At 42.7% G+C, this 19119-nt stretch overlaps 1 protein-coding gene across 1 annotated transcript; it reads right to left on the bottom strand.

Annotated features, from left to right (window-relative positions):
• Positions 1-3132: 3132 nt before the first annotated feature.
• Positions 3133-19054, bottom strand: Mphosph10 (M-phase phosphoprotein 10). Its single transcript, XM_050149183.1, has 11 exons — positions 18899-19054; positions 16592-17282; positions 15855-16003; positions 14322-14490; positions 12701-12842; positions 11422-11489; positions 9417-9554; positions 7453-7563; positions 5178-5285; positions 3712-3942; positions 3133-3356 (listed from the first exon to the last, which is right to left on the bottom strand). The coding sequence occupies exons 1-11, from the start codon at positions 18985-18987 to the stop codon at positions 3207-3209; spliced, it is 2046 nt and encodes a 681-aa protein (XP_050005140.1). The 5' UTR covers positions 18988-19054; the 3' UTR covers positions 3133-3206.
• Positions 19055-19119: the final 65 nt, after the last annotated feature.

The raw sequence follows: 19119 nt of genomic DNA on the forward strand, positions 1-19119 counted from the left end.
GGAGTCCAGAGCGATCGAGCTGAGGGAGGGCGGATGGGGAGCTGGAGGGTGAAGACAGCAATGCATCCTCACAGGCCTTCTCTGTGGTAGCAATGACAAAATGAGTGAAAGCAGCGACTGCCTCGAGAGCTTCACAAGTCATACACGAGGGAAGCACAATACTGACCCTTTGTGGGTGGTAAATTAGGAAGGCTACCATAATTCCTTTTTGTTTGTTTTCAAGATAGGATTTCTCTGTGTAGCCCTGGAACTCATTCTGTAGACCATGCTGGGCCCAAACTCAGAGATCATCCTGCCTCTCTGCCTCCCAAGTGCTGGGATTAAAGGCGTTTGCCGCCACACCTAGCTTTCCTAACGCAACTAAAAATTAATTCAAAGAGATACAGCTAAGATAGGCTACTCATAATAAACGCATTTAGGTAATTTGACTTTACAGGAAAAAAATGAACACAAAAAGTCAGAGAAAATACATAATAAAATAAAATACCAAATAAAATCAGGTCAATAATGACATTAAATGGTCATAAATTCATAGAATTAAAAGGTAAAACCAGTCTGATTAGACTTAAAAATGTAGTTCCTAACTATGTGTCACATTGAAGAGCCTGGTGAGGCAAATCGTTTGAATTGAAAAATTTCACAAAAAATACAAACTCCTAGGATCATGTAATACCCAAATCACTATGAAAACTGGCACTTTGAGGTATAGGGAGACCAGAGGATTACTCAAAAGTATTTATTCAGAGGAAAAGGATATTCCAATAAATTGGAATAAAACTTCAGGGAAAGTTGCTGGGTGTGGTGATATACACCTTTAATCCAGCAGTTGGGAGGCAGAGAGGCAGGTAGATCTGAGCTGGAGGCGAGTCGGGTCTACGTGGATTTCCTGGGGCTTCATAGTTTGGCCCTGCCTACCACCAACTTGGGGAAAAATTTTTTAATGTCATATTAGTGGTGTCATAGTCAGAAAACATCCCCCAAGATCATGTGTTAAAACTCAATGGCCAACAGAGCGATGCCTCCAGAATCCATATGGTAGGAGAGAAGCGACCTAAACATTGTTCTCTTACCTCCAGACCTGTGCGGCATCCTCAGAGCCCTTGACATTGCATACAATTAGCACCGTGGTAGAAAGGTTTTGGGACTAGTTACTAGAGATGGCTCAGAGGTTAACGGCACTTGCTGCTCTGGTAGAAGACCTGGGTTCAGTCCCCGGCAGCTCTACCAGATGGCTCACAATTACCTGCAACTCCTGTTCCAGGGGAGCAATGCACATGCATACATGCAGGCACACACAAACACACTAAGGCTTGGGGGAGGAGTCCCGCCCTTCTACCTAACCCAAGGACAAAGCAACAAAATGCCATTTGGACACCCACATCTCCCCCATCAGACACCACTGCATCTGAACTGTAAAGAATTAAGTTCTCTATAAATCCCCAAATTTAGTTTGTTGTAGCAGAACAAGCAGACTCAGCAAACCAGTATTTAATCCAAACCCACACAACCTAGTTCTCTCCGATAACAGCCATGTTCAGCATTAATAAAGAACTCTAAACAGGATATTCTTTACCATTGGGATTGATCAGTGCAGATGAAAATCAAGCACCTTTCCAGTCATTCTTAATCTTAGGTCTCATTCTCTACCCATCTGGATTAAGGCTGGTCATTTTTCCATCTAGTCATGACGTTATCAGTGAAAGGCATTTTTCTGAGTGGGGATGTCTGAGCAAAGGACACCTGGTTGTCCTAGGAGACTCTGAAGACTGCCAGTCTGTATTCCAAGCTACATTAAGCCTGTTGCTTCTGGATTCCCCTCTAGATTGTAACTGTCCTCTCAGGATCTTACTATGAACTGTAGCAGCTAACCTGTGCTCTTTGTCCAGGTATTAACATTTTCCAGAGGGGAAAGATCTAAACCACATACATGAAAGTGCTGTTTTGTGAAGACACAATAGTGGAAGAAAATGAAGAACCCAAAGGACTATGTGGACAGCCGGTTGTGAGGGATGTGACTGCCTCTGGGTGCTTCTCATAGCAGGCGGGCAAATGGTGTATCAGTGAAACCAGCTGGCGAGCACTAATGCAGGAAGGGCACTGGGAAGTTCAGGTGTGTTTCACACCCAGAGAAACCCAGACAGGCTTTCTATTTGTTTTATGATGTTTTAGGGGCTAGTGTGGTCTAACTTAGCCTCCAACTCACTTTTCAGCTAAGGAAAATCTTGACTTTCTGATTCCCTAGCCTTCATCTCCTGAGTGGCTGATTATGGAGAGGTTTCCCAAAGCACTGTGAAGTCTCAAGGAGTTCCCATCAAGCAAAGATAGGTCTTTGCTGGCTATGTATTTATGTACGTATGTATGTATGCATGTATGTACGTATGTCACCTAATACAAGTCAGTATCATCTGGGAAAAAAATAAAACAAAACAAACAAAAAACAAAAAAATCAAACCCACTCAATGAAGAAAATGGCTTTAAAGATTGGCCTATAGGGAAGTCTGGGACATTTCCTGGATTAATGATTGATGGAGGACCCAGTCAACCACAGATGGTGGAACACCTGAGTAACTAAGTGGTTGTGAACAGATGTTGAAATAGGAGCGGCGGGGCTGCGTCCCCAACACCCCGGCCGCTTGGCTAGCTTATGCCCGAAATAACAACACAAAAACTGTATTCATTTAAGAACTGCTTGGCCCATGAACTCTAGCCCTTACAGGCTAATTCTCGCACCTGGACTAGCCCATTTCTAATGATGTGTGTAAGCACCCCAAGGTGCGCTTACCGGGAAGATTCTAGCCTCCGTCCATCCTGTCCGGGAGCAGAGCAGAGTCTGACCTCACTTCCTCTTCCGCCCAGCATCCTATTCTGTTTCCTCCTCCCATCTATCTTTTAACCTATCAGGGCCAAGCAGTTTCTTTATTGCTCAGCCAATGAAATCAACAGATTGATATGACACTCCCACATCAAACTGAGCAAGCTGGGAAAGGCACAGAGAGCAAGCCAGTAGACAGTCTTTGCTGCAAGTCTTGAGTTCTCTCAATGACAGATTGTAAGCCGTAAGATGAAAAAGCCCTTCCTCCACAAGCTGCTTTGGTTATGGTCTTTATCAAAGCAATAGGAAGCAAACTGAGATAGGTCTCAAGAACTTTATTATAAAATAAAATAATGACAGAAACTTACAAATTTATATATTAAATTCAAATATACTACAGCTTTAATTTATGAACAGAAATGTCCTGTTTTTTCTTCTTTATCTTTCCTGGTTGTTTTGCATCATTAATCTGCATTTTTACTTGATCTTGCAATTTAGAAAAGAATGCCTGAGACGACTTTAAGGGCTTATCTTTTCGTTCATCCTGCAGTTAAAACAAAACAGAGATGTTACAAAACATGCTTCTGTGAGACAACGCAAAGCATACAGCACGTTATGATGACCAAATGCACAAACATGAAAAGCCACTACAAAAGCAGTCGGCTACCTTAACATACATTCCATTATTACAACACCCTTGTGCCTTAGGGAGAAGAGAGGAGAAAGAAAACTTGCTGACAGGCCTGCCATTGTACAGGTCTACAGAAAGCCTGAAGGGTGCCGAGGCCACTGCTGAGCAGCGTGCTTCAGAACCCAGAGGCAGCTCTGACACCCTAGCTGAGAAACAGCCCAACACATGCCATGCCATAAGTCCCCAACAGGTGCCTGTCCGTACTTACCTTTAACAAGGACACTTTGCCTGTTTTGGTCAACTGTTTCAGCTTCTCTTTAGCTGCTGCTCTGCTGGTCTTCCCAGGCTGGTCTGGGTTCCTCTTTTCAAGCAATTTCCTTCGCTTTTCCTTCTCCTTTATTTTCAAACGCTTCTGATATTTCTTTTTCCTCCGTTCTCGTTTCTTGTCTGTAGCTGTTTTCTCAGCAGTCGTTTTTAGATCTCCGGCTTTATTTTTCTCCTATTAAAAATAAACCAAATAAACAAAAACCATCAAAGAAATGAAAACCCTAAACAACCACCACACTTGTTATCCATATCTAACATCTGCTGAGGGAGGAGGAGATGAGTGCACACACAGTGGCCAATGGCTCCACGTCTGTGGAACAGTGTGTCAGGAGGCAGAGCAGGCCCTGCTTGGTACCAAAGAGCTGCGGTAACTCTAAAGCCACACTTTGCTCTGACTCAGTAAGAGTTCAGCCCCAAATGAACTCACAAAGGAAACACAGAGAGCCAGGCTCTCAAGTCCACAGTATTAGCCAACAGGTGCTCTCCAACACGGGTCAAAGGACATGTCTGGTTCAGTCTTCGCTCTCAGCTGTGAATGGCAGCCCCTGGGTTTGAATGAGAGAGTCCTAAAGACCAACGAAGAGAGGAAGCAGGGAATCCTGACTCCAGTAAAAAGTGACATCTTCATTTCTCCTGAGCTGTCAGCTCATCACACCAGGTTCTGAGTGGCACAAGATGGCAGGGGTTCTGACAGAAGTGCTGGCTGTATATGTAACAAAGCAGAAGAGACAGAAGAGGACACCCGGAAGGCACGAATGTCCATGTGCAGGAGTCAGAGGATGTCAGCACCTGAAATAGCCAAGGTGTTCCAGTGTTCAAATGGTGTGCTGGATTCTAGTGTCAATGCTGGTAAGTGTTACACTGCACTTTCTGATTATTAGGGATAAAATCAGCATGGGGATGGGCTAATACTAAAGTATTACTGGATTTTCAAAGACTGAAACAGGCACTTTAAAACATTTGTAATACTTTCATGATGCCTGAATACACAAAATTAGTTTTTAAGCATTGCAAAACTAATCACTCCTCTCACTATATAAGCATCCATATTCACAGAGGATCAACTCTAGGACCCCACAGATACCCAAGTTCTAACATTCATACTTCCATACACTTCAAATTGTGCATGGATTGCATGAAGCCCTGGGACAATGAAAATACTACACACAGATAGCTGCATGTGTTCAAACCAGACTCAGTTTTCTTTGCTGAATATTTTCAACATGCAGTTGGCTGAATTCATGGATGAACAACTCAGTTACAGGGTGTGGGGGGGATATACCTAGAAATTACTGAGATACACAGGAATAAAAACTGAAACTCCAGGAAAGTCACATCAAACAAATGCAGATCTGGTTGCAGTAAACTTCCTTGCAGTCGATAAACATTTCCACACTGGCTTCCTACCTTGATTTCCTCTGGGGCTAGGAGGGTCGCATCACTAACGCTCACTGGGGCTACTTCCTCCATGGTTATGGCCGGCAGATTCGACACCACTTTAATTTCAGGAACAGGCTAGAAAAGAGACAAGGCATTAGTGGGGAGAGGAAAATGGAGCAAATGTCATCCAATAAGATCTTTATGGAGTTGGTCTCCTCTGCATATGCTATGGTTGCTGGCTTGGTGTTTGGGGGATTACTAACAGTGGGAGTGGGACTGTCTCTGACTCTTTCACCTGCTCTTGGGACCCCTTCCTCCTACGGGGTTGCCTTGCCCAGTCTTGACATGAGGATTCCTAACTAGTCTTACTGTGCTATGTTTGGATGATATCCCTGGGAGGAGTGCCCGTTTCTGGGGAAGATGAAGGAGGGGGTGGATATGGGGAAGAAGGAAAGTGCAGGGTGAACTGGGCGGAGTGGAAAGAGAAGCTGTGGTCAAGATGTACTGTATGAGAGAAGAATAAATAGAGCTGGGCGGTGGTGGCACATGCCTTTAATCCCAGCACTTGGGAGGCAGAAGCAGGAGGATCTCTGTGAGTTTGGGGCCAGCTTGGTCGATAAAAGCTAGTTCCAAAAAAAGAATAAATAAATTCTTTAAAAGAAACCACATGCTGAAAACAAAACACAAATCTAAAACATTTCTGTGCTAGCTGGAATGACAACCATGACAATTCTGAAAGCATTTACAGCTACATATGTGTACAACATTCTGCCAGTCAAATACTACTGCATGTTATCTATTTGGACATTCTCAAAGAATCCCGTCTACTTAATAAAATATATTGATTTGTTACCATCTTGCCTTTGGTTATGGAAAAATCTAAGCTCTCAAAAGAAATATGAAAAACGCTTATGAGAAAAAATTAAGATTACTTGGTAAAATATTTAAGCTACTAGAAACTTATCTTTCTATATTAGCATGAAATGGTACTAAACTGTTTGTAAAAACTCAAATAATGTAGACGAGAAAAAGTTAATGGCTCAATCTTGTGAGGGGCTGTATGGGTAGTCATAGCTACTGGTCTTTCAAGATAATAACATCCAAGTCACGTCCAGAGGACAATGTCCCAGGGAAATGTCGTAAGAGCAAACACACATGAGGAACAGGACAGGATCCTGGACTCTAAGCAAGAAGAAAATGTGGAATGTGGGAAAAAAAAAAAAAACCTTATCCAACTGGGCTACTGTTCAGATATTCATGAGAAATACTATGCTCTCCCACAATCAGAGAGAAACAGAAGCAATCTCAAACAATACAGCATAGATGCTGGTTAACAGTTCACATCTGCAGAGATAGTAGGTGAAATACAGACCCAGATATGAAAAAAGAAATATTAGAGGACCCTACAGCAGCCATTGGCACTCCTGAAGAGTAAAAAACAACAACAAAATCTTTTAAACCAAGGCAAAACAGAGGCTGGGGAAATGATTTAGTGGGTCAGGTGCTTGCTATAAAAGTGAGAGGATATTAATTCAAATCGCCAGTTTCCATATAAAAAGTGGACATATCTGCACATGCCTGTTGAGTCCTGTGCTGGGGAAGTAGAGAGCAGAAGAATCTGGGAGCTCGCTGACAAATCAGTCTATCTGAAATAGTGACCTTCAGATTTAATCAACGAAGAGGCCTTGTCTCAAAGACAGAGTGAGAGCAATAAAGATGCCTGATGTTTCCCTTTGGTCTCTGCAAGCTTCTGACATCCAGACCAGTCTTTAGTTGACATTTAAACACCTCCACAAGAGATGCCAAAGGGCGACAGGTGTTTAATAGAACCACAGGTGGCTGTAAGTAGACAGAGTATCAAGGAGTCAGGAGCTCCCAGCCAGCCCAGGAAAGGGGCTGAAGAAGTCTGGAGTGGACAGAACACTAAGCAGTGCAGAGCACATGGGCCCGGTGTTAGTTCTGCCTCTCCCACATTCCAAGCTTCAGTTTGCTCATCTGCAAACTGGAAACAGTAACAACAGCGTAGTGTTTTGGGCAATGAAAGTGATGTAAGCAAAAGCACCGATCAGTGTGAGCGATAGACACCATCACATAATCAAACACAACTGAAAGGGTCAGGAGAAGAGGAATCATTGAGGCTCAGAACTGAAGGTGACCACGGAGGGGCCTGCTGGAGATCGGGGTGAAGCTCCCTTACAGACACCCCATTGTGACTTACAGGGAGTGTGTCCTGACACCAACAGAGCTCAGAGAGATGAAGTTCACACACGCTGTTTTTACACTGAACTGTTAATGCACGTACCGGCTTGGGGATGAAGTGGAAGTTTGATAAGGCATCCAGTTTTAGGAAGAGAGAATCCATCATCTTCTGGATTTCTACATGCTCTGGATTTTCTTCTTCTTCAGTTTTTTGCTAAGTGAGTAAGGTCAATATCAGATGAAGCAGTTTACAGTGCACCACAGATAAAGCATTACAGGCAACGAGGGTGCTCCTTTCTCAGAACCACAACTATGCAGCAGCATTCCACCCTGATGTGGTGCACACTCCTCTAATTCCAGCCGAGCAGAGGCAGGCAGATCTCTGTGAGTTTGGGGTCAGACAGGGCTACATAGTGAGATCTTATTTCAAATAAAAACAAAAAAATCCCCAGCCAGGGAAGACAGTAATTCCCAACACCCAGGGAGCTTGTTCAAGACCAGCTTGGGTTACATAGTGTTATTTTATTTTTAAAAAGAAGGAAAGGAGAAGAATGTGGCAGAAGCAAAATTACAGGTATTAGCACCACAGTGGTGCCAATGCCTCACAAAGACCACAACAGGTGCGCGTTTCAGTACCCGTCACCTCTGACATTTAGAACTATCAGTTTAGTTCCTTGGGTATTTTCTGCCAAGAGCTAAGCTAACTCACAGTAGGATCATTAAATTTAAGAAAAATTAACAAATGTTGGTGAGGATGGGGAAATTTGAACCCTGCGGATTACTGGCAGCAAAGTAAAATGAAGTAGCCACAGCAGCAAGCTTAGCAGTTCACAGAAGGTTAAAGAGAGTTAGCATTTCCCTCCTAGACATAATAAACCCAAGGACACTAAAGGAGATAAACATGCATGCACGTGCACAAATACACACACAAAGTAGCATTTGCTATATCAGAAGGGGCAACAGTCTACATACTCATCAACTAAAAACTAAAGAAACTGTGGCACATACATAAATGGAATATTACCCAGCAATAAGATAGAAATAAAGTGCTGATATATGCTGTCAGCATAAAGACATAATGCTACATGAAAGTCACAAACATGTGACTTTATTCATACAAAATGCTCAAAGTAGGCAAATTCACAGAAGTGGGGTGCAAGACAGCAGAGATGGGACCAGGACACCGCAGAGTGATGAGCAAGGGTTCAGGGAACTACAAAGAAAACCACGGTTAAGCACCTCTGAATTATTCACTTCCTTATTCTGGTTCTTCAAGACAGTGTCTCACTATGTAGCACAGAATCAACTCAAAATATGATCATCCTTCTTATAAGTCTACTGAGCCCTGGGACTTCAGGAGTGCCCCATCAGGTCTGAAAAACTGTGTCAAGATGTTTTTTATGTTAAATGAATGTAATTTCTGCAAGATTTATTCAGATTAGTCACATGATATGGAAATGACAGCCATTTAATTCTACAGAGTCAGGTAATTTTATATTTGGTCTTCCCCTGCCCCAAATGGGCACTGTGAAAGGCTAAGATGGTCTTCTGCTTGCTTGTTTTTGTTCTTCATAATTAAGACAGAGGAGCAGAAGGCAGTGGGGAGGATGGGAGGGCAGGAGTAAGAAGTTACTGGCTGTCTGTGGCTGTGGCCCAGGTCAGATGACATTGTGTCATTAGCGCTACTCCAATAAGACAAAGCGTATAGAAAAAAGTCTTCCCAGGATATGACCTTGTCCTGCTGTTTATCTAGGTTAAATTTAGAATTTAAGAAAAATAAAACAAAACAAATAAAAATAGCCTAGCGATCAAGATCTCAAAAATATATAAAATCTGAATAAATCAATTACTTCGAATATCAAAGAAGTAGGATTTTGGAATTATAATACCTTATAATAATTGCTGGAAAATCAATAACTGTTATACAAACTGATTACCAGTCCTCTATTCCCAGCACATGCTGTTACACAGATATCTAGTTCTCAGATCAGGGCTGACTGAAGGTGTGGTTCTCCTCTGCCATTTCTTTAGTAGTCATAGCCCTGAGGGCCTTTGCGGTCACCTTACCTGGTTGAGTTTGATGTACTCCTGCTCATAAATCTCAGCAAGGCTCAGCTTACTCTTCTCGTGGTCTAATGTCAGACGCTTTTTATATTCATACGCATCCTCTTTGGGCTTTTCTTTTCGTTCTACATCATCCCAAGCCTGAAATGCAAATACATTAATAGAATCCAAGATTTATTTCTATGTTCTGTAAGAATTACAGCAAAGACATTAATTTTTAACTTCTGGGGCTGGGGCTACAGCTCGATGGTAGAGGGCTTGTCTTGTGTGCATAGAGCCTTGGTTTCAATTCTCAGCCTCACAGAAACAGTGCCCACAATACCAGCACTTGAAAGATTGAGGCAGGAGAATTAAACGTTCAAGGTCATCTCAGGCTACATAGTTAGTTCCAGGGCCATCTATGGGCACATGAAACCTTGTCTCAGTAATTTTAAAAAGTGTTAATCTTGGAACTTGAGAGGCAGAGGTAGGTAGACCTGTGAGTTCTAAACAAGCCTGGTCTACACAGTATTCCAGGCCAGCTAGGGCTACTCAGTGATACCCTGTCTCAAAACAAAACAAAAAAAGTGATTTTTTTTTCTAAGTGGCAAATAATAAAGCATGAGGAAGAGAGCAAAGAAGACATTAGTTCAAACATTCCTCCTGCCTTTATGCTAAAGTCAGTCTTCCTCTTAGTTACAACTTTAATTGCCTTGTAACCCTTTGCTAGGAACTGAACCAGAGCCTCACTTATGCCAAGCAAGAGTTCTACCAGAGCCACACCACCAGCCCTCAGATTTACTTTAGAGCCATTTTGTTCAGCCCACCTTACTATGTGATTGAATTAACCTAGTTTTTCTACTCTGTTCCAAATTTTCAGATACTCTCATATAGTATTCTCCTGCTCTTGCTCCTCCACTGTAGATACACTAAGGAAGTATCTCTAGTAAGACTAGGCACATACCTGTAATATAATGTCTGCTTTTTATTCTAAGTTAACAAAACCAGAACAACTCCCGAAAACTCTTTGCTTGGCCACTAACATCTGAAAAGATCCACCCTTGATTTATTACAGCAGATACTGTGCCGAGATGGAGGAAGGGTCATGGGTATGACCAAAGCAAGCCGGATGCCCATCATCACTGCAATCCGCAGAATCATGCCATGAGATTGCAACTGATAAGGCAGAAGGCCGACCCTCCAGAGCAAATGTGTTCTGATGGAGGCAAACCCAGTTCACAAGGCGCTGGGCCCACCACCATTTGTATATTGACTGATTCTCACAGTGGATCTCTTGTGAAGCTATGAGCACTCTCCCTTGGTGCTAGATTCAGCAGAGGATGGACTGGACACAACTCTTTCCCATGACTGGTATATTGGGTCATGCCCTCCACTCTGTGGGATCACATAGTCGATAACCTTGGTTCCCACATTCTGATCTCCACTTTGTTCCCTGAGATACATTAGAAGCTCCTCCCTCCCTGCAACTGTCTTCCATTTGGCAAGACATGCAGTCAGGAAAGGAGTCTTTCATATAGATCACATTGGGACCTCCAAGGATAGGGAGGTCCAAGCTCAAGAGAATTGCCTCTGTTTGCTTGTATGTATAAACCGCAAACTTTACAGCCTAGGAGAACAGCAGGAGAATCAGGAAGCTGATACAGAACAGCACACAGCAGAGTTCGTCTTCTCCCTCAGAACTAAGTCCCGTGCTTGCTGTGAGTCTTCTGAACCCTGAGGGGACACTGAGGCTGGCACTCAGAGGTCCCCAATACATCATAAGCCCTATTACCCATCCAGTCAACAAGATTCAGAACAGATGATACTGACAGTGGCTCTGGCCACTGTTCCCATCAGACACATTACTTTCTTGGGTATGAGCAAAGAGCTATGCCCTACAGAGAAGGTGAAAATACCTGTTTCCAGTCTCAGCGCTTTAAAGTCAAGAGGATCAAATAAAAATTAAGAAAGCATTATTTCTAAATAATACAGTGAGAATTAAATTAAAACCCACTCCGTTCTTACTGACCTGGTCGCGTATCCTCTGTTTAATGATATCTTCTAGATGGAGGGTGGTTTCCTCTGTGATTACAGGGGCTAAAAGAAACATAATGTGTTTGTAGATAAATACACATCAGACTAGGGATTCTCAAATACGTGTTGACCCACAACATAAGCCACACCTGGGAACTTACAAAACACCCAAATTCTTAGGTCAACCCTACACCTTCTAAATCAGACAGTGGAGAATTTCTTATACTATTCTGTTTATAGGCCTTCACCCCATCACAGTTCACTGAGTTGTTCACAATTACACTGTAAACCTTGGCTATCTAATCAAATCCTTTTTAGCACCCATTCAGTTCCAAGCGTGGTTGGTGGTGCCTCTGAATTAAAGGCCAGTCTGGTCTACAAAGTGAGTTTCAAGATGGTCAGAGCTATGCAGAAAATATCTGTTAATAAAAATTAAAAAAAAAAAAAAGGTTGAACCACAGAACACCCTCCCTCCATTCCCCATCTCTCCGTGTGTGTGTGTGTGTGTGTGTGTGTGTGTGTGTTTGAAACAGGATCTCATACAGCCCAGGATAGCCTCAAACTTCCTAAGTAACCTGAGGATGACTTTGAACTTCTGATCCTTCTGCCTCTCCCTCTCAAGTGCTAAGATAGGCCACCATGCCTGGTTTCTGCAATTCAAGGAATCACATTCCAGGAATTCAAGCATTCCACCAACTGAGTTATATCTGTAACTTGAATGGATATGGTAAATGATAACATTTCCATCCCAATGCCCTGGAATACCCTCCTTAGCAGTTAAGTGCCAAGATATTGGCAGCTGTGCTTCTGTGTGAGTAGATACATGTGCACACTGGCATATGTGTCATGTGTAGGTTAGAGGTCAATGCTGGGTACCTTGCTTAAATGCCCTCCACCTTGAGACAGGGTGTCTGCTGAACCTATAGACATTAATTCCACCAGCAATCTCAAGCCATTCTCCCATCTCTGCCTCCTCGGTGCTAAGATTACAGGATCTTTTTGTGTGGGTGCAGAGGATCCCAACTTGGGTCCATGAATTTGCACAGCGAGTACTTTACCAACTGAGCCATCTCCCCAGCCCCTGACAACTACTTTTTAATGATGGGAGAGGGGCATCCACTAGAAACTTAAGGCAAAAACTGCAAACTGTTACCAACGGGGGAATTCAGTTAAAGGGCATACCTATCCACTCTACTTTTCTGTATGGTTGCAAATTTTTAAAACAAAAAGCAGGGAGAAAACAGACATTATTGAAAATCTTCCAGGCACCATACCCATCCTGACAGCATGGTCAAAGTGCAGCGTCTCCTCCAGCAGGCTGTTCTCTGGCCGCTTCTGCGCCGTCACTTCCCCTTGAAGCTGCCAGGGCTTTTTTTCCAACAACTCTTTTTCCAAATATGCGATTTTCTCATTCATCTGGAAAATAAGACGGGTTATTTTGAAATGTGCACTTACTAACGTACCAAGCTCCCCAGAAGCATTGGGTCTATTTGTGGGCTCCGTTCTATTCAAACGATCTAAGTCAGCACAAGCCACTAGCACACTTAATTATCACGACATCCTAACATGATTAGTCCGGAATATCACTTTGATGGAGCCTGGCTCATCTCTGCCCTGTAACAGACCATTTTAGAGACACTAGCAGACACAAGGCCGGTTTTATCTTAGAGGCCTTCTGTTTCCCCACTTCCCTTCTGCTCACTTCTTAGTGAGTCCAGGGTCCTTGGTAAGAAACAACGCTTGCACTTTAGCCTCCCTAGCTTTTGCTTTTGTTACCACACTGACAAGTCTAATAGAGATAGCAGGTAACAGTGAGGATGGTAACAGTGGACATTTTGCCTTGTTCTTGCTAAAGTGATGTTTCTAGAATCTGGCCAAAAACCATGGTGACAGTTTTGGACTTGATATATTTGTAGTTCCCTGAATCACAAAAAGGAATAAAACACGGTTAACTCCTTGACATCGTTGGAGCTTGCTGACCTTACACTGAATTAAAGCTGGAGGCCCACCTGACTATGGCACTGCTCTCACCACTGTTGTGGATTCATGCAGCACAACCAAAAAAGAGGCTAAAGTCAATGTGGATATTTACGTGTGGAGTCGGACACAGTTAGTCCTGTTATACATTCTGCTTTACTTCTTATATATGGCTGTCAACCAAACATCACATTATTTACTTCTTGAAGGTTTGTGTAATTCCTCAGTGAAACCAAGTATTTTTGGGGGTGAGAAGAGTGAGGCGGGAAGACATTAGGGTAGTAACTCATAAAGTTATTCTAGACTTTCTGTCTCTTCTAGGGACATAGTGACAACCCTGAGCTTAATTCAAATTGCCTTTGAAAAATAATCCCTTAGGTAGTCTTGATATTTCGTTTTAAGATGAGTAAGTGACAGAACCAAAGTACAATAACAAGCTAAAGTTACTAAAATCATCTGTCTGGCACTCATTTAAGAGACACACCTCCTCCAGCAGCTGAAACAGCTAAAGGAGGGCCACAGGATGACTAAGTGGAAGCGTACCCGACAGGAAAATAGGCACAGAGAAAAAGATTTTACAAATCTGGTTCCAAATGAAGGCTACGGGCTAGGAAATGGAAGCACTAACTTATTATACAAATTATAAGACAATTTTCATGTGGTATTTATATGCAAGATTTTCTTTTTTTTAATGAGAGAGGGAAGACTACATATCCCAGGCAGATCTAATGCTCACTGTGTAGCCCAGGTTGTCCTTAAACTCCCACTTCAGTCTCCCAAGTGCTGGATTTCCAGGAATGCACAATACTTAGCTTAGTATACATGATCTTTAGGGAGCAAGGACTTTGCTTTTAAAAGAGCAGGTTGGTTAATGAGGTTTCACATTATTGCAAATATAACAGAAGTCCTAATAATTACCTTCTCCTGTCTCTTTTCAAAAGAGGATTTGACTTCATCAGATTCTTGCTTTACAGCTAAGGGACCCGTATCTTCGGCCTCACCCTCTGGCAGAGCAAAGGTCACTCTTTTCAAGCCTTCTTTATGCTGCTCACCAACCTCACCTTCTTCCAGGTCACTCTCTTCATCCCTACAATACCAAAATGCTTATCAAAGAGGAAACACTACAAGCCTGTAAGAATACAAAGATATTATTCCAATTATAAAGTACTTTTTAATACCCAGAACTTCCATTCAGAACTTCCAGGGTCATTAAGTTAAGGAGCAAAAGGAATTCTAATTTTTTTAAATTTTATTATTATTTTGTATGCATGACATGTGTGGGCAATATGTGTACCAAAGCATATATGTTAAGGTCAAGAGAAAAACTTTTGTGGGTTTAGGGGATCAAACTTAGGTTATCAGTAGGGCGGTGGTGGCGCACGCCTTTAATCCCAGCACTTGGGAGGCAGAGGCAGGTGGATCTCTGGGATTTCGAGGCCAGCCTGGTCTACAAGAGCTAGTTCCGGGACAGGCACCAAAGCTACAGAGAAACCCTGTCTCGAAAAACCAAAAAAAAAAAAAAACTTAGGTTACCAGGCTTGCATGGCAAGTGCTTTTATCTACGAAGTCATTAACTACCTGACCCAAAAGGAAGAGATTCTTTTATTTATTTATTTATTTATTTTTTATTTATTTCTTTATTCATTCATTCATTCGTTTATAGGTAGGGTCTATCTCTATGTAGCCCTGTCTTTGAACTCCCTTGGTAGAGTAGGCTAGCCTAAAACTCACAGAGATCCACCTGCCTCTGCCTCCCAAGTGCTGTGATTAAAGGCGTGCATCACTACAAACCTGGTCAAGGAAGAGATCTTTAGGTGGAATGCTTGCTATATAGAAACAGAGTAGAAAGCACTAATACATCAAATACATAACTCATCAACCCATGATACAAAATGCTTATTTAAACATTCGGAGCTGGAAAGATGGTTAAGAACACTGGCAGCTCTTCCAGAGGACATGGGTTTGATTCCCAGCACCCACACGTGGCTCACAACTGTCTGGTGGCTTGGTATCTCCAGTCCCAGGGGATCTGACACCATCTTCTGGCCTTTGCAGGCACCAAACACACAGTGAGCAGACATACAAGTAAACCAAAAACATACAGATAAAAAAAAAACAATGTGCCAGGTGGTAATGGCAACGCCTTTAATCCCAGCACTAGGGAGGCAGAGGCAGGCGGATCTCTCAGTTTCTAGGCTAGCCTGGTCTACAGAGTGAGTTGCAGACAGCCAGGGCTACTGGCTCAAAACCCAATTGCCAGGTCCTTACTCACAACATAAAAGGCTGACTGCTCTGCTGGTGTAAATTAAATAATCACCAATATCCCTTGAAATCCAGACACATGTTTCTAGCTGTGTGATAGTTAGAGTCTGACTTCTGTGATGTACTTGACAACTCTGAGTACATATTTTACATCTCCACTTACAAACTACAAGAGTCTGAAATACTCACGTTTCTGAAAGGCTCTCCTCTGCATCCTCGGCAAATCCTTCCTCCTTGTTTGAACCCAGCTCATCATCGTCAACACTAGCGATGTCATCATCACTTTCAACTGGATCGAAGAAATCTTTATATTTCAGATTTCTGGAACTTTTGTTTGACTAAAAGAAAGATTTTTGAAAAATTTAAAGATAGAAAATTGTAAAAAAAAAAAAAAACACTCATGTGCCTACGCACATTATACACACATAAAAACTGCTTTCTAACTTTAATATCACCCCAGCCAAAAACAGCTATTAGGGAAACTGGCAACTAGTTAACTACCTTAAAGGACAACTGAAGCACAGCACACTGAAAGAAAGAGCACACCTACTTAAAAGACATAAAATAAGAGCACACTATTCCATCTCAAAATTTCTAATTACCATTATTTAAAATAAAACAAAAACCACCCTCCAAACAGATAATTGTTAAAAGCCCCTCGCATCCATATCCTCCTTTTTTCTATTTAGTTGGGTGTGTGTGTCAGAGTGTGTTTCGAGGCAGGGTCTCATCATTTCGCCCAGGCTGGCTTTGAGCACATAATTTTCCTGCCTCAGTGTCCCACTTACTCACCACTGGCTCAGCTTTTACATTTCTTTAATCTCTTCAATACTTCACTTGTGCTCTAAGGAATTTTGAGGCACATTAAGTCTCTACTCAGGAAAACATGACATCTAACTTAAAAGTTTCTTTTCCCAAAACCTTACCTTAATCTTCTGATGTCCAAACAGCCCTCCCTCATCTTCATCTGAATCAATGTCTTCAAAAAAGTCAATGTCCTCCTCCTCCTCTCCGCCATCAGGTCTCCTTTCCTCTTCCTTTTCTACTTTTTCTAAAAAGTTCTCCATTTCAGACAGTTTGAAGAATTTATCATCCACTACAGACTTTTCTCTTGGTTTTCCGGATGGTTTGATTTGCATCTTGGTCTGCTGTTCCAGTTTGCTAATATCAAAGTCCAGGTCGGAATCCTCATCACTGAAAACGGGACTTTCCCTTAGGTCGGGTCTGCTTTGGGCTCTCTCCCCCGCTTTAGGAACATTAGCACCCATGTCTGACAGCTGCTCCTCCTCCACATCAGTCTCTTGGTTCTCCTGGCTCTCAGCCTCCAGCTCTAAGGCACCCTCCTCACCCTCCTGGTCGTCGCCCTCCTGGTCGTCGCCCTCTGGGAGAAGGCTGAGGTCTTCATCCTCGACTGTCTCACTAACTGCATTCTGGAAGTATTGTAAGATTGGTTCGTTTTGAAGTTCTAGTTGTTGCCAAATCTGCTCATCATCAAAACTGTTTATCTCAAGTTTCCGCAAAGGACTTCCAGAGATTCGGCCATTCTCTAAGATTTTATTAAAATCATAGAGAACTTTGGTTAAAGAGGTGAAGTTTGATGCTAGTCCATTTTGAATCCTATCGGGAAAGGAATTAAGTAAGATTATACACAGTGATAGCAAGTATTCTTAAATAAAAGAAAAAACAAAAAGCATACCTTATTTGCAGAATAAAATGTAAATGAAGCATCAATTTTAAGTAAAGACCCTCGGTCCCAACAGTGTGTATCTTGCTGATGGACCAGAGTATCTGACTTGGCTGTACAGATTGTAGGCTGGACAATCACTACTCATCTATCTGCCTGGAAATACCTATTAAGTCAGCCTCAAATTCTCACACCTAATACCGGGTGGTAATGGCACAGACCTTTAATCCCAGCACTCATGAGGCGGAGGCAGGCGGTCTCTCTGAGTTCCAGGATAGTCAAGATTACACAGAGAAGCCTGTCTCCAAAAACAAAACAACAAATTCTCAAACCTGCCACACAACACTTTTTATTACTCATTTGGCAAGTGATTAGTATCTGGCTATAAATTTGGGGACATTTCTCTAAGGACAGGACACCTGAAATGAGATCTACGGATTGATACTGACAGGTAAAAGAGATCACGTAGTATAAAGGTCTGGAAACCTGTATTCTGGTTATAAGAAACAGTTAGGAAAAAAATACCTTGAAAAAGATGAGCTCAGGCAGTGTGAAGAACAGCAAGACCCAGACAGCTATAGTGTGATTAAGGAAGCAGAGTATGAGCCTGAGATTATGGACACTGGGGGACCAGGACCCAAACCACGTCGGAGTCAGAGTTAAGAACTTGTCACTTTAACACCGAAAGCTGAAAGCGGAAGGACAAAATGACAATTTGCTATCTGGAAAGAGAAATGATAATGGAAGATCTGTGAGGTAGCTTAAGCAGCTTCCCAAAGGATGACAGAGATTGATGGTGGAGTCACAACAGTGAGTATGGCAATTAGGAATCAAAGTCTAAATAGAATTAGATAGGATGAACCAGACAGAGAAAGCACAGGAAATAAGAGAAAAACGACGACACCGAGGAAGTAGACGAGCTGACTAGGAACAAATAAAATGATAGCACAGCCATTTACTGAGGCAGGAAAGGTAAACCTGGTAGTGGAAATGGGGAAATGACTTCAGGAGAGAGAAGAGTATAGGAGGAAGGGGAAGCTCTTTTTTGGACTCAGTGAATTTGCGATGCTAAAGAGTTTGTATTTGCAATAGAAATATGAGTCATAATTTTACAGGCTTTAATCGAAGCGCTAGGAAAAAAGACAGAAGTCTACCCTAATTTTCAAACTCAGTCGTGAAAGTGCACATTCTACAAGCATTGTACAAGCACGTACTTTTGATAAAGCTTAGTAAGTGGCAAACGGTGGGTATCTCGAGGACATACATTCAGAAGTGCAATCGGCACGGAATAAGGTAGCATGTGTCAAAAGTCTATCTGGACGCTAATAAAGGCGCTTCGTTTTATTTTAGTAGCATACAACTAGGAGATACGCACTGGACAGCTCTCACTGAGAAAATTCCTACAGGCCAAGACAGCAAAAACTGCCTGAAACTGGGGTTAAGCGATCTGTATGTACTTCCACTCCTGTCTTTCCGAAGTTGCCGAACGCCTGCCCGCCCGGCATCCCTGCGATATGGGTCGCCCTCCCAGGCCTGGATCTGCACTTACGTGAGGAAACACTCGGGTCGGCTAGTGGCTTTCTTGATTTCCCTCAGACACCGTTCCAGGGTCTGGCGACGGGTCACGCGAGGCGCCATAGCTGCGAACTACAGCTCCACGCGAGGGCCGTGAGCAGCCGGAAGCCGTGCGACAATCATGCGCCTTCTGCAACCATAGGCTCAGAGCCAAAGGTTCCGCGGCGCACAGGTTCCGTCCCTAAACCCAGACGG

This window comes from Alexandromys fortis, unplaced genomic scaffold (assembly GCF_014885135.2).
Source record: "Alexandromys fortis isolate MF-2015 unplaced genomic scaffold, M_Fortis_MF-2015_v1.1 scaffold_67, whole genome shotgun sequence".
Lineage (NCBI taxonomy): Eukaryota > Metazoa > Chordata > Mammalia > Rodentia > Cricetidae > Alexandromys > Alexandromys fortis.

Excerpts from the sequence above, each read along its gene's own strand:
- Mphosph10 (XM_050149183.1), bottom strand. The coding sequence starts at position 18,987 with ATGGCGCCTCGCGTGACCCGTCGCCAGACCCTGGAACGGTGTCTGAGG. Across the intron at positions 16,004-16,591 it reads TTGGACATCAGAAGATTAAG|TCAAACAAAAGTTCCAGAAA; the intron begins GTAAGGTTTTGG and ends TCTTTCTTTTAG. Across the intron at positions 3,943-5,177 it reads TAGCCCCAGAGGAAATCAAG|GAGAAAAATAAAGCCGGAGA; the intron begins GTAGGAAGCCAG and ends TATTTTTAATAG.